Source organism: Lipotes vexillifer, unplaced genomic scaffold (assembly GCF_000442215.2).
Source record: "Lipotes vexillifer unplaced genomic scaffold, Lipotes_vexillifer_v1.1 scaffold505, whole genome shotgun sequence".
NCBI lineage: Eukaryota > Metazoa > Chordata > Mammalia > Artiodactyla > Lipotidae > Lipotes > Lipotes vexillifer.
Window position 1 is genome coordinate 1,388,961 of NW_006785581.1, and position 22,818 is coordinate 1,411,778.

At 36.3% G+C, this 22,818-nt stretch overlaps 1 protein-coding gene across 4 annotated transcripts in view; it reads left to right on the plus strand.

Annotated features, from left to right (window-relative positions):
• PRMT3 (protein arginine methyltransferase 3) overlaps window positions 1-22,818 on the plus strand; it is a 134,959-nt gene that overhangs the window by 83,243 nt on the left and 28,898 nt on the right. For all 4 annotated transcript variants that reach the window (XM_007457629.1, XM_007457626.1, XM_007457628.1 and 1 more), the window contains 2 exons: window positions 758-945; window positions 2,980-3,066. In XM_007457629.1, coding sequence (XP_007457691.1) covers window positions 758-945; window positions 2,980-3,066 — 275 coding nt within the window. The remainder of the gene's footprint in view (window positions 1-757; window positions 946-2,979; window positions 3,067-22,818) is intronic.

Consider the following 22,818-nt stretch of genomic DNA (forward strand, 5'->3'; position numbering starts at 1 on the left):
TTTCCCTCCCATTGATAACTTAGTTGGTCTTCAGTTCTTGCCTTAAACAATATCCTTGTTCCCCTGCTACAGCTACAGCTAACTCAGATTTCTGAGTTAGCTGTTTTCTTCTGTAGGTCCCTTAGTAACTTGTGCTTCCCCTTTCTTAGTATTTATTACATCACTAATAATTGCTAATATATTTTTCAGAATTGTGTAAATGTAAGTTTGAGTAGGGACATGTATGCACAGTCTGTAAATTAGAATAACTTATCAGTTCACATTTGGTGCTCATAAATGTTTACCTTTCATAATGAATAAGAGAGGGTAATATGAACTGGTCTTCTACACAACTGTAAAATTCTATCACACAACACACCTTTTTAAAGGATTTGCCTCTTCACGTTTCAGAGGAACATTTAAAGTAAAAATCTAGTACCTCTTTTACAGTCAGCATGTTTAATGTTAATAAATATGTTTATTTCGGGATTGTGTCCATCCTTTTTAAATAATTTGAGTGGGAACCCATCATTGAAATCTTTGTTTTAATCTTACCATCACAGTAATAGAAATCTTTTATTTATTATTTTTTTAAAGAGGCTACAACATGGAACTTGGTTATTTTCTCTGATCTACACCTTTGTTAATCCCCCACTGCTAGTAATCATTTGCTAGCAATCTGTACTGTTGGATTTGATATTTATATTTAGCCTTTAAAAATTATATTTTGTTATAAAGAGAGATAATGCTAAATTGTTGGATGTTTTATTTGTTACAGTCTACCCTGATATTTGCACTATCAGCCTTGTGGCAGTAAGTGATATGAATAAGCATGCTGATAGAATTACTTTTTGGGATGATGTCTATGGCTTCAACATGTCCTGCATGAAGAAAGCAGTTATTCCAGAAGCTGTGGTGGAAGTTTTAGATCCAAAGACTCTTATTTCAGACCCCTGTAGTATTAAGGTAGGTATTTTACTAATTTTATTTTAACAGTATGGCTATTTTTCTTAGTTTTCATTTATGAGTTTAGTATTTCAAATTAATGTATTGATTTTATATATGTATCTTCAAAACAGTAATTATTCTTTCTATTAATCTAAAGCAGCTTGATGTCATAATATTTGCCAGTTCACTGTGTCATCCCTTTAGAATCACTTCTCTTTATATATTGAAGTTCCTTATACTGAAGGGTTGAATCATTTATTTTGGCTTAGTGAAGGCAAAAAGTCCTGCTGTATTGTCATTTCTGCTTCACCAGCACAATCTGGCCTTATCCTAGCATCTCGTTTACAGCCAGATTATTCGTTCATATATGTTTCACACAACTTCTCTCATTCAGATTTCTTCCAGCCTTTTCAGATTAATTAATTATAGTGACTGTGCCCATGAAACTAAAACCCTACTGTGTTCACATTGTTTAGTTAATTCCGTTTGTTTTAATCTTACTCTTCACCATGTTAATCTCTAGTTTTATTGTCAATTTTGCTATGTCGAATTTTCATGGGTGGAATAATAACTTTGCAGTGAGTGAAAGTCCTGTTGCTTTTTTAAAAGACTTCTTAATTCATCTGTTTCAATTGTATCATCAGATAAATATAGCCTGTTCAGTGTTAAGTTCAGAACATTGCCTCTTCTTTTTTAGTCCACTGTTACTTTCATAGTATCAATAGTTGTTCTCTGCACAAAGTCGATATTCAGTTAGTGTTCATTAATTTTCTTAAATTGATAAACTATTTTAAGTTAACACATAAAGTTTCTCAACAACAACAAGATTAAAATTGCATTCAACTTTTAAGAAAAAAAAATACAGCCTGGTTAATGACTGTAGGACTGTTCACTGCCCTGGTATACTGAGTGTAAGGGATTTATTTGGATTCTTTGACTCAGGGTAGGGGTGTAAGCCAACTCAGCATTAAGACTGAGCAGAAAGAGGAGGGTCATGTGGGTGTGCTAATTTCTCTCTCTAGTTATCTCTTTGCTTAATGCCAAAAATTCTATAAATAAATAAAATAGTTGAAATAGAAAATTTAGGACTGATAAAGGTGTTTAAAAAGTGTATATATATATATACACACACACACACACACACACACACACACACACACACACACACACCCTTTCTCTTATTTTCTTTGTTTAGGTAAATATAGTATGTTCTGTGTTCTGCAATCCTCCTATAAATAAAAGGCAACCATGCTGTAATGTTTTAAGATTTTTCTCAAACTATTTAAAATAGAGTAATGTCTCAGGTAGTCATATGAGTTGTGTTCACTGTATACCTACTCATGGTAAGTCAAATGTTGACAGCCTTTACAGCATCATTTGGTCACACTGCTGTAGCTGAGTCCATCTACTCTCCATAGTGAAATGGAGAAGGATTTGAACTAGATAGGGCAGAATAAGAAAATAAGGATATTTGGCCATTTTTTTCCTGAAGTGAATCTTTGTAGTTGGTTTTGCTCGTTGGTTGGAATTGTTGTGGTTTTTCCTAGTATGTAAGAAACTTCAGATGCACTTACAAGAGTGAATTCTAAAACACCTTGTCCTTTTAAATAGCATATGTTTTCAGGTTGGCATTTCCTACAAAAATATTAACTGTTATCACACATAATTTATTGTAAATGTATACCACCAGTGGTATACAGAATGATTTTAGTTGGAACACAGGAAAACATTTTTTATTTGAGAGTATTTTAATGTGTCTTAGAAAAAACTTTAGTACAACAGAGCCGATTTGATATATTATTCTTATAAGAAGTCTAAGTAAAAAATACTAATTTGATTTAAAGAAAAATTAACTGAATAATAGTGCTAGTAGCCCTTAAATTTAGAAATAATCCCAAAAGTGGGGTGTGAATGATTAAAGTTGGCAAAGCATTGGTTTTACAGTAATCCTTTTTGCATAAAAAAAAAAGAAGGAATACTTTTCTGTTTGTTTCTGGTTTTGTTTTTACTATTTTTACTAAGTTCTTCCCTCCACTCTTTTTTAACGGGTAGCATATAGATTGCCATACAACATGTGTCTCAGATTTGGAGTTTTCTTCAGATTTCACCCTAAAAATCACAAAGACATCGATGTGCACGGTAAGCTATTTCATTCTACTTTCACAAATCTCTCTAGTAGTGCAGTTGATTGACAGGCTAATGAATTACCAGGCTTGTGATAAATGAAAAAGACTATTGCCTTTGACAGTCCATCTTTGCCTTTGTTAGACTATTGAATAAATCTGTTTTAATAGGTCAGTAGACTTCAAAAAAGTTAGTTCAGTTCAGAAGAGAAAGTATTAGGGAACCATGTTTACAGAATGATTTTTCTTTATAGATTCTTCATTATTACCTATCATATAATTAACTGAGAGCACTCAACTTTATCTTCATAGACAAAAATTAATGTCCTGCTCCTCCCAATAACTCTTAACACTCAATTTAGATGGAAATAAGATGTTTATTTGGTGTAATATTTTATATTCTTGTGAGAAAAATAATGAAGAAACTGATTGTTTACCTTTCCTTAAAGAATCAACCTGGTGTAATAGAAAAAGTATGCACTTTAGAAGAGTTAGACAAATCTGGTTTCACATTTGGTTCTGCCACTCACTAGTTTGTTACTTTGTTCAAGTTACCTTAGGTAATCTGTACCTCAGACTAATCAACTGCTTTAAGAAAAATGTTAATAATCCTTTCTGACTAGAAGACTAGTTACATTGATTAGTGAGATAATATGTGAAAATGCCTACAATGTAGCCAGAAATGTTATTAAAATATAGTAATTTTTTTCTTAAATAATTTCTAAATGTATATTCATACTAAGGTAACAATATATGCCTTTACCGGGAGGCTCAGAATGTTAATAAAATGTAGGCCTTTACTTAAGAAGGTATGAATTTACATAAGTGTTATGATATAAATATTTATATTATTTTAAATTTTAATTATATTGTTTAAAAAATACTAATTATAACTTCAGAATTAAAATTTATATTGAAAACTGTATTGTAAGAAACTGTGTGAAACAGATTATAGTCATGTTAACTTTAACTCTTCAACCTGATTCTTTTCAATACTTTGCTCAGATTGACATACAAAAGATTATATGATTTCTTTAAAATTTTTTCAGTTCATTTTGAGCCAATAATTATTTTATATCCAAATGAGTTTAACTGTGTTCTTTGGTGTTTTGAGGAATTCTTTTTTTCATTGAAATTGGTTTTACAATTTTGCAAAGTTTAGTATCTAAATCCCAGATTTATGATCGTTAAGCACCCGTTATATTCATTTAATTGGTGAAAAGCAAAATCTCATTCTTCCCATTCGTTTATCCCAAATTTTCTAATTCTGCTTTTTAGTAACTGAAATGATTTGGTCAATTGAAATTACAGGCTAAAGTCTTTAACTCCTAGACTTACTCTGTGTTTTGATATTAGTAATCCTTGAGAGTTAAAAAAGACCTCTTTTTTAAAAAATTTATTGAAGTGTAGTTGATTTACAATGTTGTGTTAATTTTTGCTGTACAGCAAAGAATGTATGTATAACATATATATGTATATATATATGTTATATGTATATACACATTCTTTTTCATATTCTTTTCCATTATAGTTTATCACAGGATATTGAATATAGTTCCCTGTGCTATACAGTAGGACCTGGTTGTTTAATCCATTCCATATATAATAGTTTACATCTGCTAAGCCCAACCTCCCACTCCATCCCTCTCTACCCCACCCTCCCCGCAACCACAAGTCTGTTCTCTATGTCTTTGGGTCTGTTTCTGTTTCATAGATAAGTTCATCTGTGTCATAGTTTAGATTCCACATATAAGTGATGTCATATGGTATTTGTCTTTCTCTGTCTGACTTACTTCACTTAGTATGATAATCTCTAGATCCATCCATGTTGCTGCAAATGACATTATCTCATTCTTTTTTATGGCTGAGTAGTATTCCATTGTATACATGCACCATATCATCTTTATCCATTCGTCTGTCAGTGGACATTTAAGTTGCTTCCATGTCTTGGCTATTATGAATAATGCTGCTGTGAACATTGGGGTGCATGCATCTTTTTGAATTATAGTTTTGTCCAGAAATATGCCCAGGAGTGGGATTGCTGGATCATATGGCAACCCTATTTTTATTTTTTTGAGGAACCTCCATACTGTTTTCCATAGTGACTGCTCCAATTTACATTCCCATCAACAGTGTAGGAGGGTTTCCTTTTCTCCACACCCTGTCCAGCATTTGTATTTTGTAGATTTTTTAAATGATGACTATTCTGACTGGTGTGAAGTGGTACCTCATTATAGTTTTGATTTGCATTTCTCTGATAATTAGTGATGTTGAGCATCTTTTCATGTGCCTGTTGGTCATCTGTATGTTTTCTTTGGAGAAATGTCTGTTGAGGCCATCTGCCCATTTTCTGATTGGGTTGTTTTTTTGTTGTTGGTGATGTTGATTTTCATGTGCCTGTTGGTCATCTGTATGTTTTCTTTGGAGAAATGTCTGTTGAGGCCATCTGCCCATTTTCTGATTGGGTTGTTTTTTTGTTGTTGAGTTGTGTGAGCTCTTTATATATTTTGGAAATTAATCCCTTGTCAGTCGCATCATTTGCAAATGTTTTCTCCGATTCCGTATGTTGTCTTTTTGTTTTGTTTATGGTTTCCTTTGCTGTACAAAAGCTTATAACTTTGATTAGGTCCCATTTGTTTATTTTTGTTTTTATTTTTATTTCTTTACTCTTTCAGAGTAAGCTTATAGTTGTTTGATTAATCATCTATATTTCTTAAAACCTTCCTTTCCTTCCCAGTATGTGTCCTCTAACATGAGCCTGACATGAGTAAGATTTGTGGCCTAATGCATTTATTACATTTTCATTGTCTGTGAATTCCAACCACCCACCCATACCTGCTCCAGCTGTCTTTTGCTCTTTGACATTGTGCCAGCTCCTTACACTCTCCCCTGCCAGCCGTCTGGAGCTATTATGCAAGCCTAGTCTCTGCGGCTACTTTTTAGAATTTTTGCCTGGTTACTTGGGAATAATCCATTAGCAAAGGTATTAAGAGGATGAGTGCCTAATTGGAACTTTGTTTCTCCATTACATAATCAGAAGAATTAATGGAAATATGGGAAATAAAAAACAATGCCTGGTAAAGTGATGGAGAAAGTTACTTTGGGGAGGAAGAGGTGGTGGCTTTCTTAGCGTGAAGAAAAAGATATCCAGTTTTGTACTGCTAAGTACAAACCTTCAAATACATTAAATGCTTTCTTTCTTATGCTGGAAACTTGAATGAATAGCTAAAAAATAAGATGGACGATTTCTCTGAATAGTTAAGCCCATTTGAAATCTATGCATAACCATTTATTTCTTAATGAGATTCTAAATTTGTGGCCTAATTAAAATATTGGAGGAAACTGGATTTTTCAAACTAACAAGATGGTTAGAACACCCTCTTTGAATTTAATTTTGATCACATGTGTGCTGTAGACTGCTAGTGCTTTTTGATGGCTTTGTGAAGTGTGTTGGAGCCTTTAATGGAAAAATATCTTTTCTTTGCAGTCTCCCCCACCAATATACACACAGACACACACACATACAGCCCAGAAGAAATTTGATAGCATTTCTAATTTAATGTTTTGCATTAGCAAACTTTATGTTTTGGGGAATTTGACATGATATGATACTTATATGTAAATGTTTGAGTCTTGGTTGTCTATAATGGTTGAAGGATAATTTTCCAGTGAATGCTAGTAACACATACATAGCAATTTTCTGACCATTTTTTACTGTATCAGTTGATATTATTGACAGTTAAGGTCAAATCACCTTTGCTTTTATGATGAGGTACGAAGCTTTAGTTAGCAACTGGCTTCCTATCTATCATATCAGCCTGTCTACCCTTGCAGTAAATGAAGAATAAAGTCCATTATTTTTATGGAAAGTTTATAGGTGTTCAAAAGCAAATGATTTAAGGCATACAATTTAGAACCAGTGTGTTTTATCTTGTGAGTTATGGCTTATTTTTTAATGTCATTTATGTAATTGTGTAATGTTCTCTTACTCTGTGTTCCAGCAGCATTTATATTGGCATCTGTCTGTATAAGCTCCTTAAAGATATAGACAAGCATCCTTTTCATAATCCTAGGTATACATTAAATGACTTCTCATACTTCCTTTTATATAAATGTGAGTTGTTTACCTTAAGAATGAAAATATTTAAGAGGGTTTTATCAGATTACATGCTCACATACGTAATGTCTTTGACATGTAAAGATTTTTTTTTATTTGATACATCATCTCTTAAAGCAATCATTTTTCTATCTTAATTTTAACGTTATATTTTCTGTCTTTTATTCTACCTCTCTATTAGTGTGTACTGGAATAATGACTGTACAGCAGTGTTCAGTTTGTATAAACTTTCCTTAATATGATTTTAAGCCTCATTTAACAAAGAATATTATTTTTTCTAGCCATTTTTCTTTTACTGCAGTTGTTAAAGATGAACCAGTGGATTAAATAAAAAATATCAGACTTTTTCAATACTTGTATTTAAAAACCTCTTATATTTTGGATTTTATACAAGTGCATAAATATGAATTCAGTGACATTTGAGAGCTATTTAATTTTTATCACAACTTTAAAAATCTTTATAATGTAAAATTTTATATTAACAGACATTTCAGTTTGTTAAACCAATATTAAATGCTGACTATGTGCCAGATACTTGTCTGAAATCTGTGGGCACAAAACAAAACAAATAAAACTATACTCTGTCCTGAAAAGACACTTAAGTGAGAGGAGACAGGTACTGACAACATTTTAGTATGAATAATAAAGATAGGAATATAGAGATATTAAGAGGGTAGTCTGAGATTGGGAGCACAGAAGTGAGGTATTTTTCTGGTGGAAAAGTTATAGTTGGCAATCAGATTTTACAGCCAAGATTTCATGACAAAAAAAATAAACTTTACCTCTCTCAAAAAAAAAAAAGATTTGTGTTTTAAACAGGGAAGCCTATTCTGTTTCGAAGGATGAAAAGATTGACGGAAAAGCTAAAGTATGGTAGCCATGTAGGAAGTTCATTTTGGGGTAATTTCTATTCACTTATTTTTTAATTTACTGGTCTTTTCTTCATTTGTATTCTTTCTGTTGTTAAGGTCGCCAATAAATATTTTCATTTTAAATATCATGTTTTTTAGTTGTAGAATTAATATTTGAGTTATTATTTTTCATCTTTTTAACAACTTTGGTCAATCTTTTTACCTAAATTCCTTAATATTTATAATAATTCTTTTAAGATCTGTTTGCTAATTCTATGAGCCACCTGCGATTCTACTTCTGTTGCTTTTTTCTTTTGACTGTGGTCATATTTTCCTATTTCTTCTCATATTTCATAACTTTATATTTTATGCTAGACATTGTATAAAAGATAGTACAGTCTTATGTAAGTAATACTTTCTCCTAGACAGGCCTCCACTTACCTCTGGTAGCTAGGATGACGGCCTGATCCCTTTTATCTAATCTGGAGTTGAGCTTGATCAGGGCTGGGTACCACTGCAGTTAATTTACTGTGACTTGAGCATAAGATTAGGCCTCTCCCTCTTGCCAACTTCTTGGAAAGACCATCAAAATAAAGCTGAGTTTAGGGAGGAAAACAGAGTTAGAATATTTATGAGGTTTGAGAGATCTGATTTTCAGAGGGTCTGTCTATGCAGAGCAAGGGATTAGAGGGGAGAGGAGAGGTCCTGATCTGGGTTTGGCATAGTTCATGATCTAGTTGAGAATTGGTAGTGCCAACTAAAAATTGTCACTTGCTGACTGCCTTTACAAGGATTTAGGTCACTAATCTTCATGAGAGATTAGTTGCTCCCTCTTCGGAGCAGTTCCTCAGTGCTATCTGAGATGCTGTGTCCTGGGCTAGAGTCCCCATTTTGCCCCAAATAAAACAACTCACAACTCTCACGTTGAGGTTTTTGTTTTTTTTTTTTCAGTTGACCGTAGACACAGTGAGGGGTGGGTTTCAGAGTGATTTTGACGAGTAAACAGTGTAGTTGAGCCATCTGCTTTTGAGAAGTGGGTGGTGCGTATTTACTCTCAGGATTAGCTGAAAAGTTTATTATTCATATAAATGGGTTTTCTTGAGTTGCCTGAAACAAACCACCTCATATCTCTGGGCAAGAGTTTGTGGAATAGCAGAGAGCTGAATAGTAATACCTTGCTAATGGTGACAGTGAACTGTGTGGTTGCAGATGCTTTTGGCTTTGAGATCTAAACACTGCAAGAAAACCTCTCCCTGTTTTGTCGTACAAGCACCAGCTTCATCTGCCTTCTTAGTTTACAGAGATGACTAGACATCCCTTTCAGGATTCTCCAAATTCCAGTGCACCATACTAGCTCAGACCTGGCGGTCAAAAATTGGTTGGGTTTTCCTTATCCCAGCAAGGTTCCTGTGCCTGTGGCATTTTTACTGCTTTGCCCACCCATTGCCCCAGCATTGGATAGACGCTCTCAGGTGACAGCAACTGTTTCTGCCTGCTCAGTTGGGACGGGCTCATTCCTCTCTGGAAATAATTTATTTAGACTTTTTTGCATCCAAGGCTCTTTGATGGTTTTAGTGAAAAATATAATTGTTTAGTTTCCCCAGTTTTTTTGTTGTTGTTGTTGCATCAGAGTAAGGAGAGGGTCTTTTGCAAACATACCCTACCAGAAACAGAAGTCCCTGAATGCATTATTTTAAGAGCCCAATCTAGAAAATAAATCTGGGTCTACACATTTAGGATTATTTTTAAGTTAGGAAAAGTAAGTGAAAATAAACAAAAGTTAATGAGTGAACTGAAAATAAATTATATGTTACCTCTCAATTCTCATTTTGTTTTTTTTTTCTTTTTTAAAAAAAATGATATACTTGATGAATGGTAGAAACATATTTAAGAGGCACGGATATTTAGCTTTGGATGGAATCAGAACAAGTCTTGAGTTACAGTTTTTAAGGCTAATGCAAATGTTATTAAAAGAAACTTTAAAGTGTTTACCATTCAAACTTTCCTGATTCTCAGGGAGTACTCATAGTACTTCTTGTTTTCATTTTATGCTTTCAGTAAGCTTTAAATTTTTCTGATGGCTTAAGAAGAAACATCAAAATGAGCCCATTTCTTTGCAGTTGTGTTCTTTAACTCTTCTTTCAAAGCATTTTGAAAAATCTCTGACAGTCGAAGCCTACTAATTTTAAACTCATTCCTTGGTATTAGATCAGTTCTTAGTACTTTTGGGTATAAATTGATGTAATTTTGACCTGGCAAAGCCAATCAACTAAAGAAACTATTAAAACACATCTGTGCTGCTTAGAAATAGTAAGATTTGTCTTGAACTTGCATCATAGATTTTAGTGGGACATCTGGTATATATTTTAACAGGCTTCATTAAGTAAATTTTATGTCTCGGAGGGAGAGCATTTCTAATTGTGAGACTCCACCTCTACAGTCAGTTTTAGGTTTCTACTTAAATAACCATACAGTCTAGAGCCTGGTTCTGAACTTTCTGCTCTCTTCTGAAACCTGAACCTTTGGAGTGAGGCTTAGATGGTGTTGAGAATACTTAAATGTCTTTATTTCCAGGAACTGGTTATTGAATAGTATTATGTGTTAAGAGCTGCAAGGCATTATAGTAATATAATAGGCATTAGGCAATATATAAGGCATTATAGTAATATAGCTGCAAGGGAATATAGTAATAAGCCATTAATGCCTCTATTCATGAGGCATTAATGGGGGAGACAGATATTAAAGTTCACTTTTTGGCTATTAGATAATACCAAAGAATTAATGAGAATTTGGTTATATGTGATTAAAGGCATTGTAGTTATATAAGGAAATGTTCATATTTTTTAGTCGTAAGCAAGTAGGTAGGGGAGAAGTGACATGATGTCAGGCATTCACTTCAAGACAGTTCAGCAAAAAGAGGGGCGCGGGGCAGAGGGAGAATAGATGAAGCAAATGTGCCAAATACTGGTCACTGTTGAATATAAGTGATAGGTACTCAGAGGTTCTATAATTGTGTATATGTTTGAAGTTTTTCATAGTCGGATCTTTTTAAAAGATCATACTAATGACAATATTCTAAGAAACACCTAAGAGTGATGAGGCAAATGTACTGTGCTAAGTTGCTTCTATAAAACTCAGAGCTATCTGCTGTAGCTACCAAGGCTGAACACATGCTTACCCTATGGCTTAACCTTTTCACTCTTAGAAATACCTTCATATGTTCACCAAAAAGACATGTACAAGAATGTCCATTGCAGCATTGCTCATTAGATCCCTAAACTAGAAGTAAGCCAAACATTCATCAATAGTAGAATGGATAAATACATGCAGTATATTTATGGAATAATATACATCAGTGGGGAAAAAAAGGTGATCTTGACTATACACTATGACATGGATGAATTTCATGAATACAGCATTCATGAAAAAAGGAAAAAAAGCCAAATACAGAATCTGTCTTTAAATTTCCATAACAAGCTAAACTAGTATAATGGTGATAAACATCAGAATAGCGGTTACATTTTGTGGGAGGATTTATCATTGGATTGGAAGGGGAATAATAGAAGCTCTGGGGTCTTGAGAGTGGTCTGTATCTTGATCTAGGTAGTGGTTGAGTGTGTTCACTTTGTAAAAGTTCACTGTGCCCAGTCAGTGATTTCCTCACTTTTATGTGTGTGTTATATATTTTATACTTGTATTCTTCAATAAAACATTTTTTAAATAAATGATTCTCACATTGGCTAAAAAAAAAAAATCTCTATTTTTTTGCATGTACATAATATTTCAGTTTAGGGCTTCCCTGGTGGCGCAGTGGTTGGGAGTCCGCCTGCCGATGCAGGGGACATGGGTTCGTGCCCCGGTCCGGGAAGATCCCACATGCCGCGCAGCAGCTGGGCCCGTGAGCCACTTGGCCGCTGAGCCTGCGCGTCCGGAGCCTGTGCTCCACGGCGGGAGGGGCCCCAGCAGTGAGAGGCCTGTATACGGCAAAAAAAAAAAAAAAAATTTCAGTTTAAAAGTTCTTAAAGAACAAACCAAAAAAGGGCATCCAGTGGTCAGAAGCTTGGTGAGTAAAAGGAACTGAAAGAAGCCCAGCATGGCTGGTGCATGTAGATCAGTGCTGAAGGAGGGTGGCAAGCTGTCCAGGTCATTTAGCACCTGTGCTATTTGTTTTTTTCCTTAGACCAGTGGGAAATAATTGAAGTTTTTTAAAGAGAGTGATATGACCTGAAGGGCACTTGAGAAGGATCATGGTTGGAATGTGGAGAACTATTAGGGAGACCAGAGTGGATATGAGAGAGCTGTGGGTCAGCTATTACAGTACCTCAGGCAAGAAATGACAGCGACTTGCACAAAGGTAGTTTTAGCGGAGATGGAGAAAAGTGGATGTATTTGAGAGCTATCTAGAAGGTAAAATTGCCAGGACTTGAGCATGGATTAGATAATGAGAGATGAAGGAAAGAGCTCACAGTGGTGTCTGCAAGGTTTCTTGCTTTTACAGTTTGAAGAATGATGGTACTATTTTGTAAGACAAAGAAACCTGGAAGAAGAACAGGTTTAGAGGGGAAGATAAGCTCGTTTATTAGTTTGTTGAATTTGAAATGCCTCTGAGATATGCAAGTAGTGATGTCCAGTGGAAATTAGAATACTCTTCTGTGGTCTGTCTTGTCCAGTCAGACTTGTGACATATTCTGTCCACATATGATATATGACAGTAGAATCAAAGAAGTATAGGCAGTCATAAAATCACTCTTGAACTAGGATGTATTTGCTAACCTGTGCTACTTCTTGAGGTTGATAGGCTCTAAAAGTTTTCTTTTCTCTCTCTCTTCCTTTTTTTTTTTTTGGTAGGCAAATCCAAGGGAGTAGCATCATGTGCAAATAGAACTTGATCCAAATTAACTATTCACGTAGAAGAAAAAGAGTCCATGAGAGAATTAATGGTCTAATTAGTGCAGATGATACTACCCTCCATTTTACTTAATGAATATGTGCCCCAAAATGAGCCTGAGGTGGGAAACACATCTGCTGTTTCTTTAGTTATCTTCTGCTTCCAAGTATTTCTGTAGTATGAGCATCTTGCTGGACTGCATGTGATTCTTGCCTCTAAAGGTATATACAGTAGTCACCCTTATACACATTCCAAGACCCTCAGTGCATGCCTGAAATCAAGAATAGTACCATACTCTATATATACACTGTGATTTTTCCTATATATACATACCTGTGATAAAGTTTAATTTATAATTAGACACAATAAGAGAATGTTCAGATTGCCAGCATCACTACTCTTGGAGTTCAGGGCCATTACTAAGTACAATAATGTTTACTCAACAGTTGATCAGATAACCGAGTTGGCTACTTAAGTAACAGGTAGGTAGGATAAACAGCAAGGATACTGTGGACAGAGGGGTGATTCTCAACCTGATTGGGATGGAGCAGGAGGGCGTGGGCTTTTGTCACACCACTCAGAAGGTCATGGAATTTAAAGCTTATTGCTTATTTCTGGAAATTTCCATTTAATATTTTCATGGGTAACTGATACCAAAGAACGGAAAACTGCAGATAAGTGGGGACTACTGTATTTTTAATACAACATGGCACTCTGCAAGCCATCTGCTTTATCTGGAGCCCAACCAAAGAAATGGTGATTTGTGCCATTGCCAGAAGAACTGGTTGTATTGAACATATTGAGGGATGGTTTATATTTCAGTCTCCAGTGCAAAACCTTAAGGGGTTTTCCTGAGTGATTTTGATTATCTGAGATTTTCCAATATGTGACTTATCCTCTATATAATATATGACTCTGCTGTAAAAGAATGCTTTGTCTCATATTTAAAGGGATTCTAGCTAGTTCTGATATTTTTGAGATTTGGTTGAAGTCCAGGTATACCCTGTGCATTACCTACAAAATTTTGGACACTTCCACTTAATCCTGTCTTATTTTTCATTTTTCCCAGCCACAGAGGGTCCATCCTTCTAAACTGGACCCCTAAGGATTTTAACCTTTTAAAATCTGGATTTCTTCAACTCATTCTCCAAGTTTAGTTGCCCTCTTACCTACTTTTGTTCTCTCTCCTTGGAAACATACCATTAAGAAAAAATTAATTTTTAAAAAGATATCTTTCCCACTTCGTATTAACTTTGAGGTATATGTTTATTGAGTAGAATAGTGGGAAGAATCACCTGCAGTATTTAACTATTACTTAACCTATGCAGAGAGAATGCAGAAGTCCACAAAATGAGGAACCCTGAAGTTGAGTAAGACATCTTGTCCTTGGAGTCAACAGAGATTCCTATGCTTTATCCTCTTTGAAAGCCATGCTGTAAATGACACTTCTGAATCTGCATTTTAAAAAATTCATTAAAATTGATTCTGAATCCGCCTATTGAGTTATGTTATAAAAGGATTTGAACATCAATTGTTCTGAAATACAGGTTGAGTGGAATGTTGAAATTCTTAAGCTACATTACGATCATAATTTAATTTTAGATAGATATAGGGTCATGCTTTAAAGTCAGCAATGCCCAGGGTCAGAATCAATTTATGAGAGAAATAATCGTACTCAAGCCCGACTAAAATATTTATCTTAAGCACAGCAATAAGCATAAAAATCAAATAATCAATAATAGTGGACTCTTGATTAGAGATGTCAGGGAAGTTCTCCCCAGCCTTATCTCAGAGGCTGCCAATTAGCATTATTAGGTTGTGATAGTAAATGAGTTTGACCAGGTATTTTCCTCTCTGATTCAGGCAGTTACGTCTGGAATAATGACCTATAAGGAAGTAATTTTCTCAGTTCAGATTCCCTTTGACTTAGGCTCTGGCAGAAACCATCATGAATATTAGCATTCAGATCTTCTAAAAATCCTAAAGCACTTAGTATTTCCAGACTTCTGAGGTATATGGATGTATTCACAGGAGAGATCAGTCCACATGCAAAGATGAGTCAAGAATTGAAAAAATAAATTTTTGTTGTATATACCTGTTTACCTAAGTCAGTCTATCTTTTTCTTTTTTAGAAGACTAGATGAGGAAAGGACCAATCTTGAAATAGAAGGGAGTTTTCTAAAAATAATTTAAATCAAAGAGGAAAGTTTAAACAGTGGTAATCTAGCACTGTGGTTAAAAACTTCAAGCTTTGGGCTTCCCTGGTGGCACAGTGGTTAAGCATCTGCCTGCCAATGCAAGGGACACGGGTTCGAGCCCTGGCCGGGGAGGATCCCACATGCCGCAGAGCAGCTGAGCTCGTGCTCCACAACTACTGAGCCTGCTCTCTGGAGCCCGCAAGCCACAACTGCTGAGCCCACGTGCCACAGCTACTGAAGCCCACACGCCTAGAGCCTGTGCTCCGCAACAAGAGAAGCCACGACAGTGGGAGGCCCGCACACTGCAACGAAGAGTGGCTCCCACTCACCACAATTAGAGAAAGCCCACACACAGCAACAAAGACCCAACACAGCCAAAAACACATAAATAAATTTATTAAAAACGAACAAAGAAACAAAAAACTTCAAGCTTTAAAGCCAGTGGGCCAAGTTTACCAGTATGACTTTAGAAGAGGTACTTAACTTCTCTGAACTTCAAATTTTTATTTGAAAAGTGGAGATAATAACACCAATAACACCAATAATTGCTGGGTATTATTTTGAGTGCTAAATGAGATAGTGCATAAAAGCGTTGACCACTATGCCTGGCACATAGAAAATGCTCATAAAATGATCTGATTAATATTTCCATTCACTTTCCTATCTTGCTGCATTTTTTAAAGAAAGGATTGTTTATTTAGTTTTATTTTTAACATTCATTTCCTTATGGGGATTTAGGATGGTGTGATTTCATAGATTGGATTTACTTGCTCCATCAGGATTGAACAAGCATCACTGATTTGGCTCTCAGTACTATCTTAAAGACCAGTTTCTTTACAGGCAAAGATATGCAATAAACTCGTTGACCTGTTCGTATCCCTGAATATCTAATGGATTAAAGAAATGAGACCTTCTTTCAAAATGCCGCATTTATGCACATCAGGTGCTTCTCAAAGCAAAATCACTCCTTTCTTCTTACAATTTTGCACAGTCACATTTTTTACTTTTTAGATTACTAAGACAGTGACATACATACATACTACATACATACTACAGCATGCCCGTTCTTTTAACAAGTGATATATGTCCTGGCTGTCTCTAAAGTCTGTACCGTAGCATTCAATCTGATTTCTTTTTTCTCTTTTCCTCGTCATCCTTTTATTCGGCATCCAATCCCATGAATGGGGGCCCCGAAAGATATAAGTCATTGTCTCACTCAGTATTCAGAGATCACAATCAAAAGAACACCTAACTTCTACTAACTAGTATAATTACCTTTGAAAAATTGCAGCCCTAAATGACAAAAAAAATAAATAAATAAAAGTAGTATTACCAGATTTTTCATTCTCACCCCAGATGTTGGATAGTTTTTAGAAGGGCTCAGGCGGGGAGGTGGTAGCCATCTTTTTTACTTCACTTTTCAAAACAGAAAAAAAAATCCTGTTCATTCCTGGAAGGTAAAGTTTATCACATCTTCTACTTGCCCCCTATTTCCTGTCTGTCAAGATTTCTTTCAGTATTCCATCTCCTAGTTTATACTTCTGAAGTTTCATAAAGACAAGAAGCGTCTGGTAGAGATTGATCTCCTGGTCACAAAAATGAGTTTTTAATAGTTTTCAGTTTTAAACCTCTGCAGCAGTCACAAAACTGATTTCTTTTTTGTTCTGCATTCATTTTTTAATTCAATATATCTACTATTTTGTCCTTAAAATTAAAAATATAATGTTTACTTATCATTGATAGTATTTTCTGGCATTTGAGGAATGAGGAGTGGGCCATAGAGGCCTTATAGCTTTTAAGGAACGTTGGAAATCAGCATGAAAAATGGAATATAAGGAAACAGTAACCATTGACATTGAGCTGTGAGAAACTGATGACATGTGAGGAAGCAGGAGATAGAAAACTAGAGAAGCAGTGGGCTGTAAGAGTTTTTAAGTGGCAAGCACAGACACACACACACACACACACACACACAACTTTTCAAAATGACTTTTCATTCAAGCAGTGTGTATTGGATACTAGTGCTGTGTTAGGCACTGTGAATACAACAAAGAATGTAGTCTCTGGCCCCAAAGACCTTCATTTAGTAGGAGAGGCCAACATATAAATAGATAATTGTACTATGGTGTGCTATAATAGAATTTAAATACTACAGGCATATATAAAAGATAGTCTTGACCTGGCACACTCTTATTTACTCACTTTCCTCGAAAATCTTGCTCATATTTAAGGTTTTACCTTATTAGGCATGGCTTTCTTCCAGAAAGCCTTCCTCATACTGTATGCAGTAAATTAGTGGGGAGTGATTGATTAATTGATGTTGGTACTGACATCAAGGAATATTCTAGAGTAGTTGACATCAAATATGAGTTTTGAATAAAAAGTAGGAAATAATAAGAGAAGTAAAGCCTCATGGTTTTCTTTTCCCAAAGGTCGGTAGGAGTTGAGCATAATATATCATTTCATTTCTTTGTTCACTCAATTAACAAATCTTTATTAATTTCCTTTAGTCCCTGAACATCCCAGGCTATTTCATGCCTTTGTAACTGCATGGCTATTTTCACTAAATGTTTAGATTGAATGCCCCAGTCATTGTGTTTAGGCGTTGAGGATAGGGAGGTGGACACAGTTGCAGAGAGATTGCCCTAAAGGGCCTATTGGGGTTTACAATTGAACAAAAGACATTGAACAAAAAGCATTATGAATATGGTGAATGTTATTGCAGGGAATGCAGGGATATTTAATGGATGTATTATAATCTACTCTGCGTGATTAGGGAAGGCTGCCCAGGGAAGGTAACATTTAAACTGAGACATAACAAGTAAGAAGGAGCTAGTTTAGAGAATGGGGGAGAGAGTTACAGGGGATATACCTTAAGATAGAGGGGAAAAAAACAAACAGTGCAATGATGAATCTGCCTTCTGTAACAGTAGACTGTGTAAAAGGAGTTACCCTTTTACTGAGACCAGCTACAAAAGCTGAAAAAAATACTAAATATTATTTGTTTGAAAGTACCAGAGAGATAAATTAGTAAAGCATTACCAAGCCAAGACTCAGAAAAGAAGGAAATCCAAAGAAATGAGACTGGCATTTGGGACTGCTTTTGCCCTGTAGGCATTTACCAGTTCAGAGGAAGCAGCTAAAGGACTTTGTAGCCCTTTTGATAGCCTCACATGGTTAGGAATACAAAAACGGAGCTCTTTAAAAATTCCCCAGTGCATTGCATTGGGACCCAGAAAGACTGTACCCAAGGGTAAGGTAAAACAAAGGTAAATGAGCCCTTGCAGGGACTGCAGCGCTGCTTCAAATCATCTGGGTGGCTCAGGAAATTCTCAGACTCCATTTTTTTTTTTTTTTAATAAATTTATTTATTTTTATTTTTGGCTGTGTTGGGTCTTTGTTGCTGCACGTGGGCTTTCTTTAGTTGCAGTGAGCAGGGACTACTCTTCGTTGTGGTGCACGGGCTTCTCATTGTGGTGGCTTCTCTTATTGTGGAGCATGAGCTCTAGGCGCGCAGGCTTCAGTAGTTGTGGCTCATGGGCTCTAGAGCGTAGGCTCAGTAGTTGTGGCGCACAAGCTTAGCTGCTCTGCAGCATGTGGGATCTTCCCGGACCAGGGCTCAAACCCATGTGCCCTACATTGGCAGGCGGATTCTGTTTTCTTTTTTTGCAGTACGCGGGCGTCTCACTGTTGCGGCCTCTCCCGTTGCGGAGCAACAGGCTCCGGACACACAGGCTCAGCGTCTATGGCCCACGGGCCCAGCCGCTCCGCAGCATGTGGGATCCTCCCGGACCGGGGCACGAACCCGCATCCCCTGCATCGGCAGGCGGACTCTCAACCACTGCGCCACCAGGGAAGCCCGATTGGCAGGCGGATTCTTAATCACTGCACCACCAGGGAAGCCCCAGATCCCATTTTTAGATTAAGATAACTTGGCTTTTGCCAGCACCCCTAGGTTCCTGGCAGAAAAAAAGATTCTTTCTAGAAGAGTATTTTTATAGGTCTGAAATTATTTCTGCAGTTTTTCATATATAATGTTCAGAACATAATCAAAGGTAATGAGTCACACAAGGATACAAAACAACATCAATTGAGAACCAGCTAAAACAGGAAATAAAAATAGAGCTCCAGGTGTTACAGGTGTTAGATGTATAGATATGGGCTTTAAAATAACTATGCTTACTAAGTTCAAGGACAAAAGAAATTGCAGATGTCAAACAAATAGTTGGAAATATTTAAGAAATAATAACAGATTTGAAAAAGAACCGAACAGATATTCTAAAACTGAACTAAAGATGAGTTTAGTGGTAAATATTAAATCACTAGTGTAGAGAGGATTATCGAATTGGATTTTATGTCAGAGGAAATATCCAGAAGGAAGCACAGAGGAATGCCACGATGCAGCATTGGGAAGGGCAGGAGATATAAAAGATGCAAGAAATGGTCTAATATATGTTTAAATGGGAGTCCCAAAGGGGAAAGGAGATGAGAATATTTCAAACTATTTGAAGAGATAATGGCTGAGAATTTCCCAAAACAGACGAAAGACAGTGAGCTACAATTTAAGAAGTACAACATAACTTGAATAGGAATGGATAGATATTTTACATTTCTGGGTATATACCCCAGAGAAATTAAAACATATCCACACAAACACTTGTTCATGAATGTTCATAGCGTTATTTATAAAAGCTAAAAACTGAAAGCAATCCAGATGTCAGTCACCTGAATAATGAATAAACAAAATGTGGTATACCCACACAATGAAATATTATCTGGTTATAAAATAGAGTGAAGTACTGATACCTGCTACAGAATGTATGAACCCTGAAATGATGAGTCTTGAAAACATTATACAAGCGAAAGAGGCCAACTACAAAAGAATTCCATTTATATGATATTCCATTTCTGTGATTCCATTTATATGAAATGTTCAGAATAGGCAACTCTGTAGACGGGGGATAAGACAAGGAGTGTGGATATAGGGTTTCTTTTGGGGGTGATAAAAAATGTTCTAAAATTAGATTATGGTGATGGTTGCACAACTCCAAATATACTTTTTTAAAAATTGAGGAACTTCCCTGATGGCGCAGTGGTTAAGAATCCCCCTGCCAATGCAGGAGACACGGGTTTAAGCCGTGCTCCGGGAAGATCCCACATGCCGCGGAGCAACAAAGCCCATGTGCCACAACTACTGAGCCTGCGCTCTAGAGCCCTCAGTCCACAGCTACTGAGCCCACGTGCCACAACTACTGAAACCCGCGTGTCTAGAGCCCGTGCCCTGCAGTGAGAAGCCACTGCAACGAGAAGCCCGTACACTGCAACGAAGAGTAACCCCCACTCGCCGCAACTAGAGAAAGCCCATGTACAGCAACGAAGACCCAGTGCAGCCATAGTTAGATAGATAGATAGATAGAATTATACAGTTTATTTAACTGGGGAAATTTTTATGGTATGTGAATTATATTTCAGTTGAAAAGAGGGGAATAAATCCACACAGTAGAATTGGAAAGACAGAAGATAATTCAATGATGGCATCCTCACGGGGACTTCCCTGGTGGCGCAGTGGATAAGACTCCGCACTCCTAGTGCAGGGGGCCAAGGTTCGATCCCTGGTCAGGGAACTGGATCCCACATGCATGCCGCAACTAAGAAGCCCGCCTGCTGCAACTAACACGCAGTGCAGCCAAGTAAATAAATATTTTTTAAAAATGATATCCTCACTGTGCTGAAAGAAAATAACTGCCGACTCTGAATTTTACCCAACTAAAATAACTTTTAAGAATGAAGCTGAAATAGATATTTCAGGTGAACAAATAGAAAGAAGGACTTCCCTGGTGGTCCAGTGGTTAAGACTCCACACTTCCACTTCAGGGGGCATGGGTTAGATCCCTGGTCGAGGAACTAAGATCCCACATGGCGCAGGCAAAAAAAAATAGAGAAAGAATTTGCCCCAGGAAACTGATTTCTGAAGGGTATATAGGCAAACAAAAACGATCCCTGATGGAAGGCCAGAGATAAAGGAAGCAATAAAGATTAACAAAAGTTATATATGTACATATATATGCACATAGCAATAGTTTCACTCCTAGGTAGATACCCAATAGCATTGAGTACTTATGTTCACCAAAAAACATTATAAAAAAAGTTCATAAAAGTGTCAACTTAAAACTACTCAAGGGGCTTCCCTGGTGGTGCAGTGGTTAAGAATCTGCCTGCCAATGCAGGGGACACGAGTTCGAGCCCTGGTATGGGAGGATTCCACATGGCACGGAGCAACTGGGCCCGTGAGCCACAACTACTGAGCCTGCGCGTCTGGAGTCCGTGCTCTGCAACAGGAGAGGCCGCAATAGTGAGAGGCCCGCACACTGTGATGAAGAGTGGTCCCCGCTCGCTGCAACTAGAGAAAGCCCTCGCTCAGAAACAAAGACCCAACACAGCCAAAAATAAATAAAATTTAAACTGTTGATTCATTCATGTAATTTAAAACAAAACAAAACTACTCAATACCTGTCAGCAGTAGATTGGATAAATAAATTGTATGGTCACATATGTCTTAGAGCCATATAACAGCGTAGGTAATATGCAATAGTATAAGTGACTCTCAAAAACAATAATAAAATTAGCCAGGCACAAAAGACTACACAATATATGTTGAAGTATGTAATAGGGAAAATGAATCTGTTTTAGAAATCAGGGTAGTTAGTGAGGTAAGTGTTGGCCAGGATGTGAAGAAAAGGGAAGCCTTGTGCACTTTCGGTGGGAATGTAAATTGGTGCAGCTACTATAGAAAACAGTATGGAAGTTCCTGAAAAAATTAAACATAGAACTACCATATGATCCAGCAATCCCACTTCTGGGTATATATCCAAAGGAAATGAAAACAGGATCTTGAAGAGGTATCTGCACTCCCATGGTCATTGCAGCATTATTTATGATAGTCAAGATATGGAAATAACCTAAGTGTCCATCAGTGGAATAGATAAAGAAGATATGCCATATACATATATATATATATATTATATATATACACACACACATACACACATACGCACACGCACACATAAATGGAATATTATTCCGCTGTAAAAGAAGGAAATCTTGCCATTTACCACAACATGGATGGACCTTGAGGGTATTATGCTAAGTGAAATGTCAGAAGAAAACGAATATTGTTTGATATCACTTGTATATAGAACCTAAATAAAAAGGCCAGACTCAGAAACCGAGATCAGAATAGTAGTTACGAGGGAGTGTGGGATGGGAGAAATGGGGAAATGTTGGTCAAGGGTACAAACTTCTAGTTATAAGTTGAATAAGTTCTGGAGATCCAATGTACATCATGATGCTTCTAGTTAATAATACTATATTATATACTTGAAGGTTGCCAAGAGAATAGATTTTAAATGTTCTCATCACAAAAAAAGAAATGATAATCATGTGATATGATGGGGGTTTAGCTAATACTATGGTGGTAATCGTTTTGTAATGTGTAAGTGCATTAAATCAACACATGGCACACCTTACGTTACACATTGTTATATGTCAATTATATCTCAATAAAGCTGGGGAAAAAATCAGGGTAGTAGTTACCCTGTGGGGGTGCCTAGGGGGACTGCTGGGTGCTGGGGTGTTTTGGTTCTTGATTTGAGTGTGGGTATCGTAGCTGTATTCTGTTTGAAAATTCACCATGGTGTGCACTTTTGTGTATTTT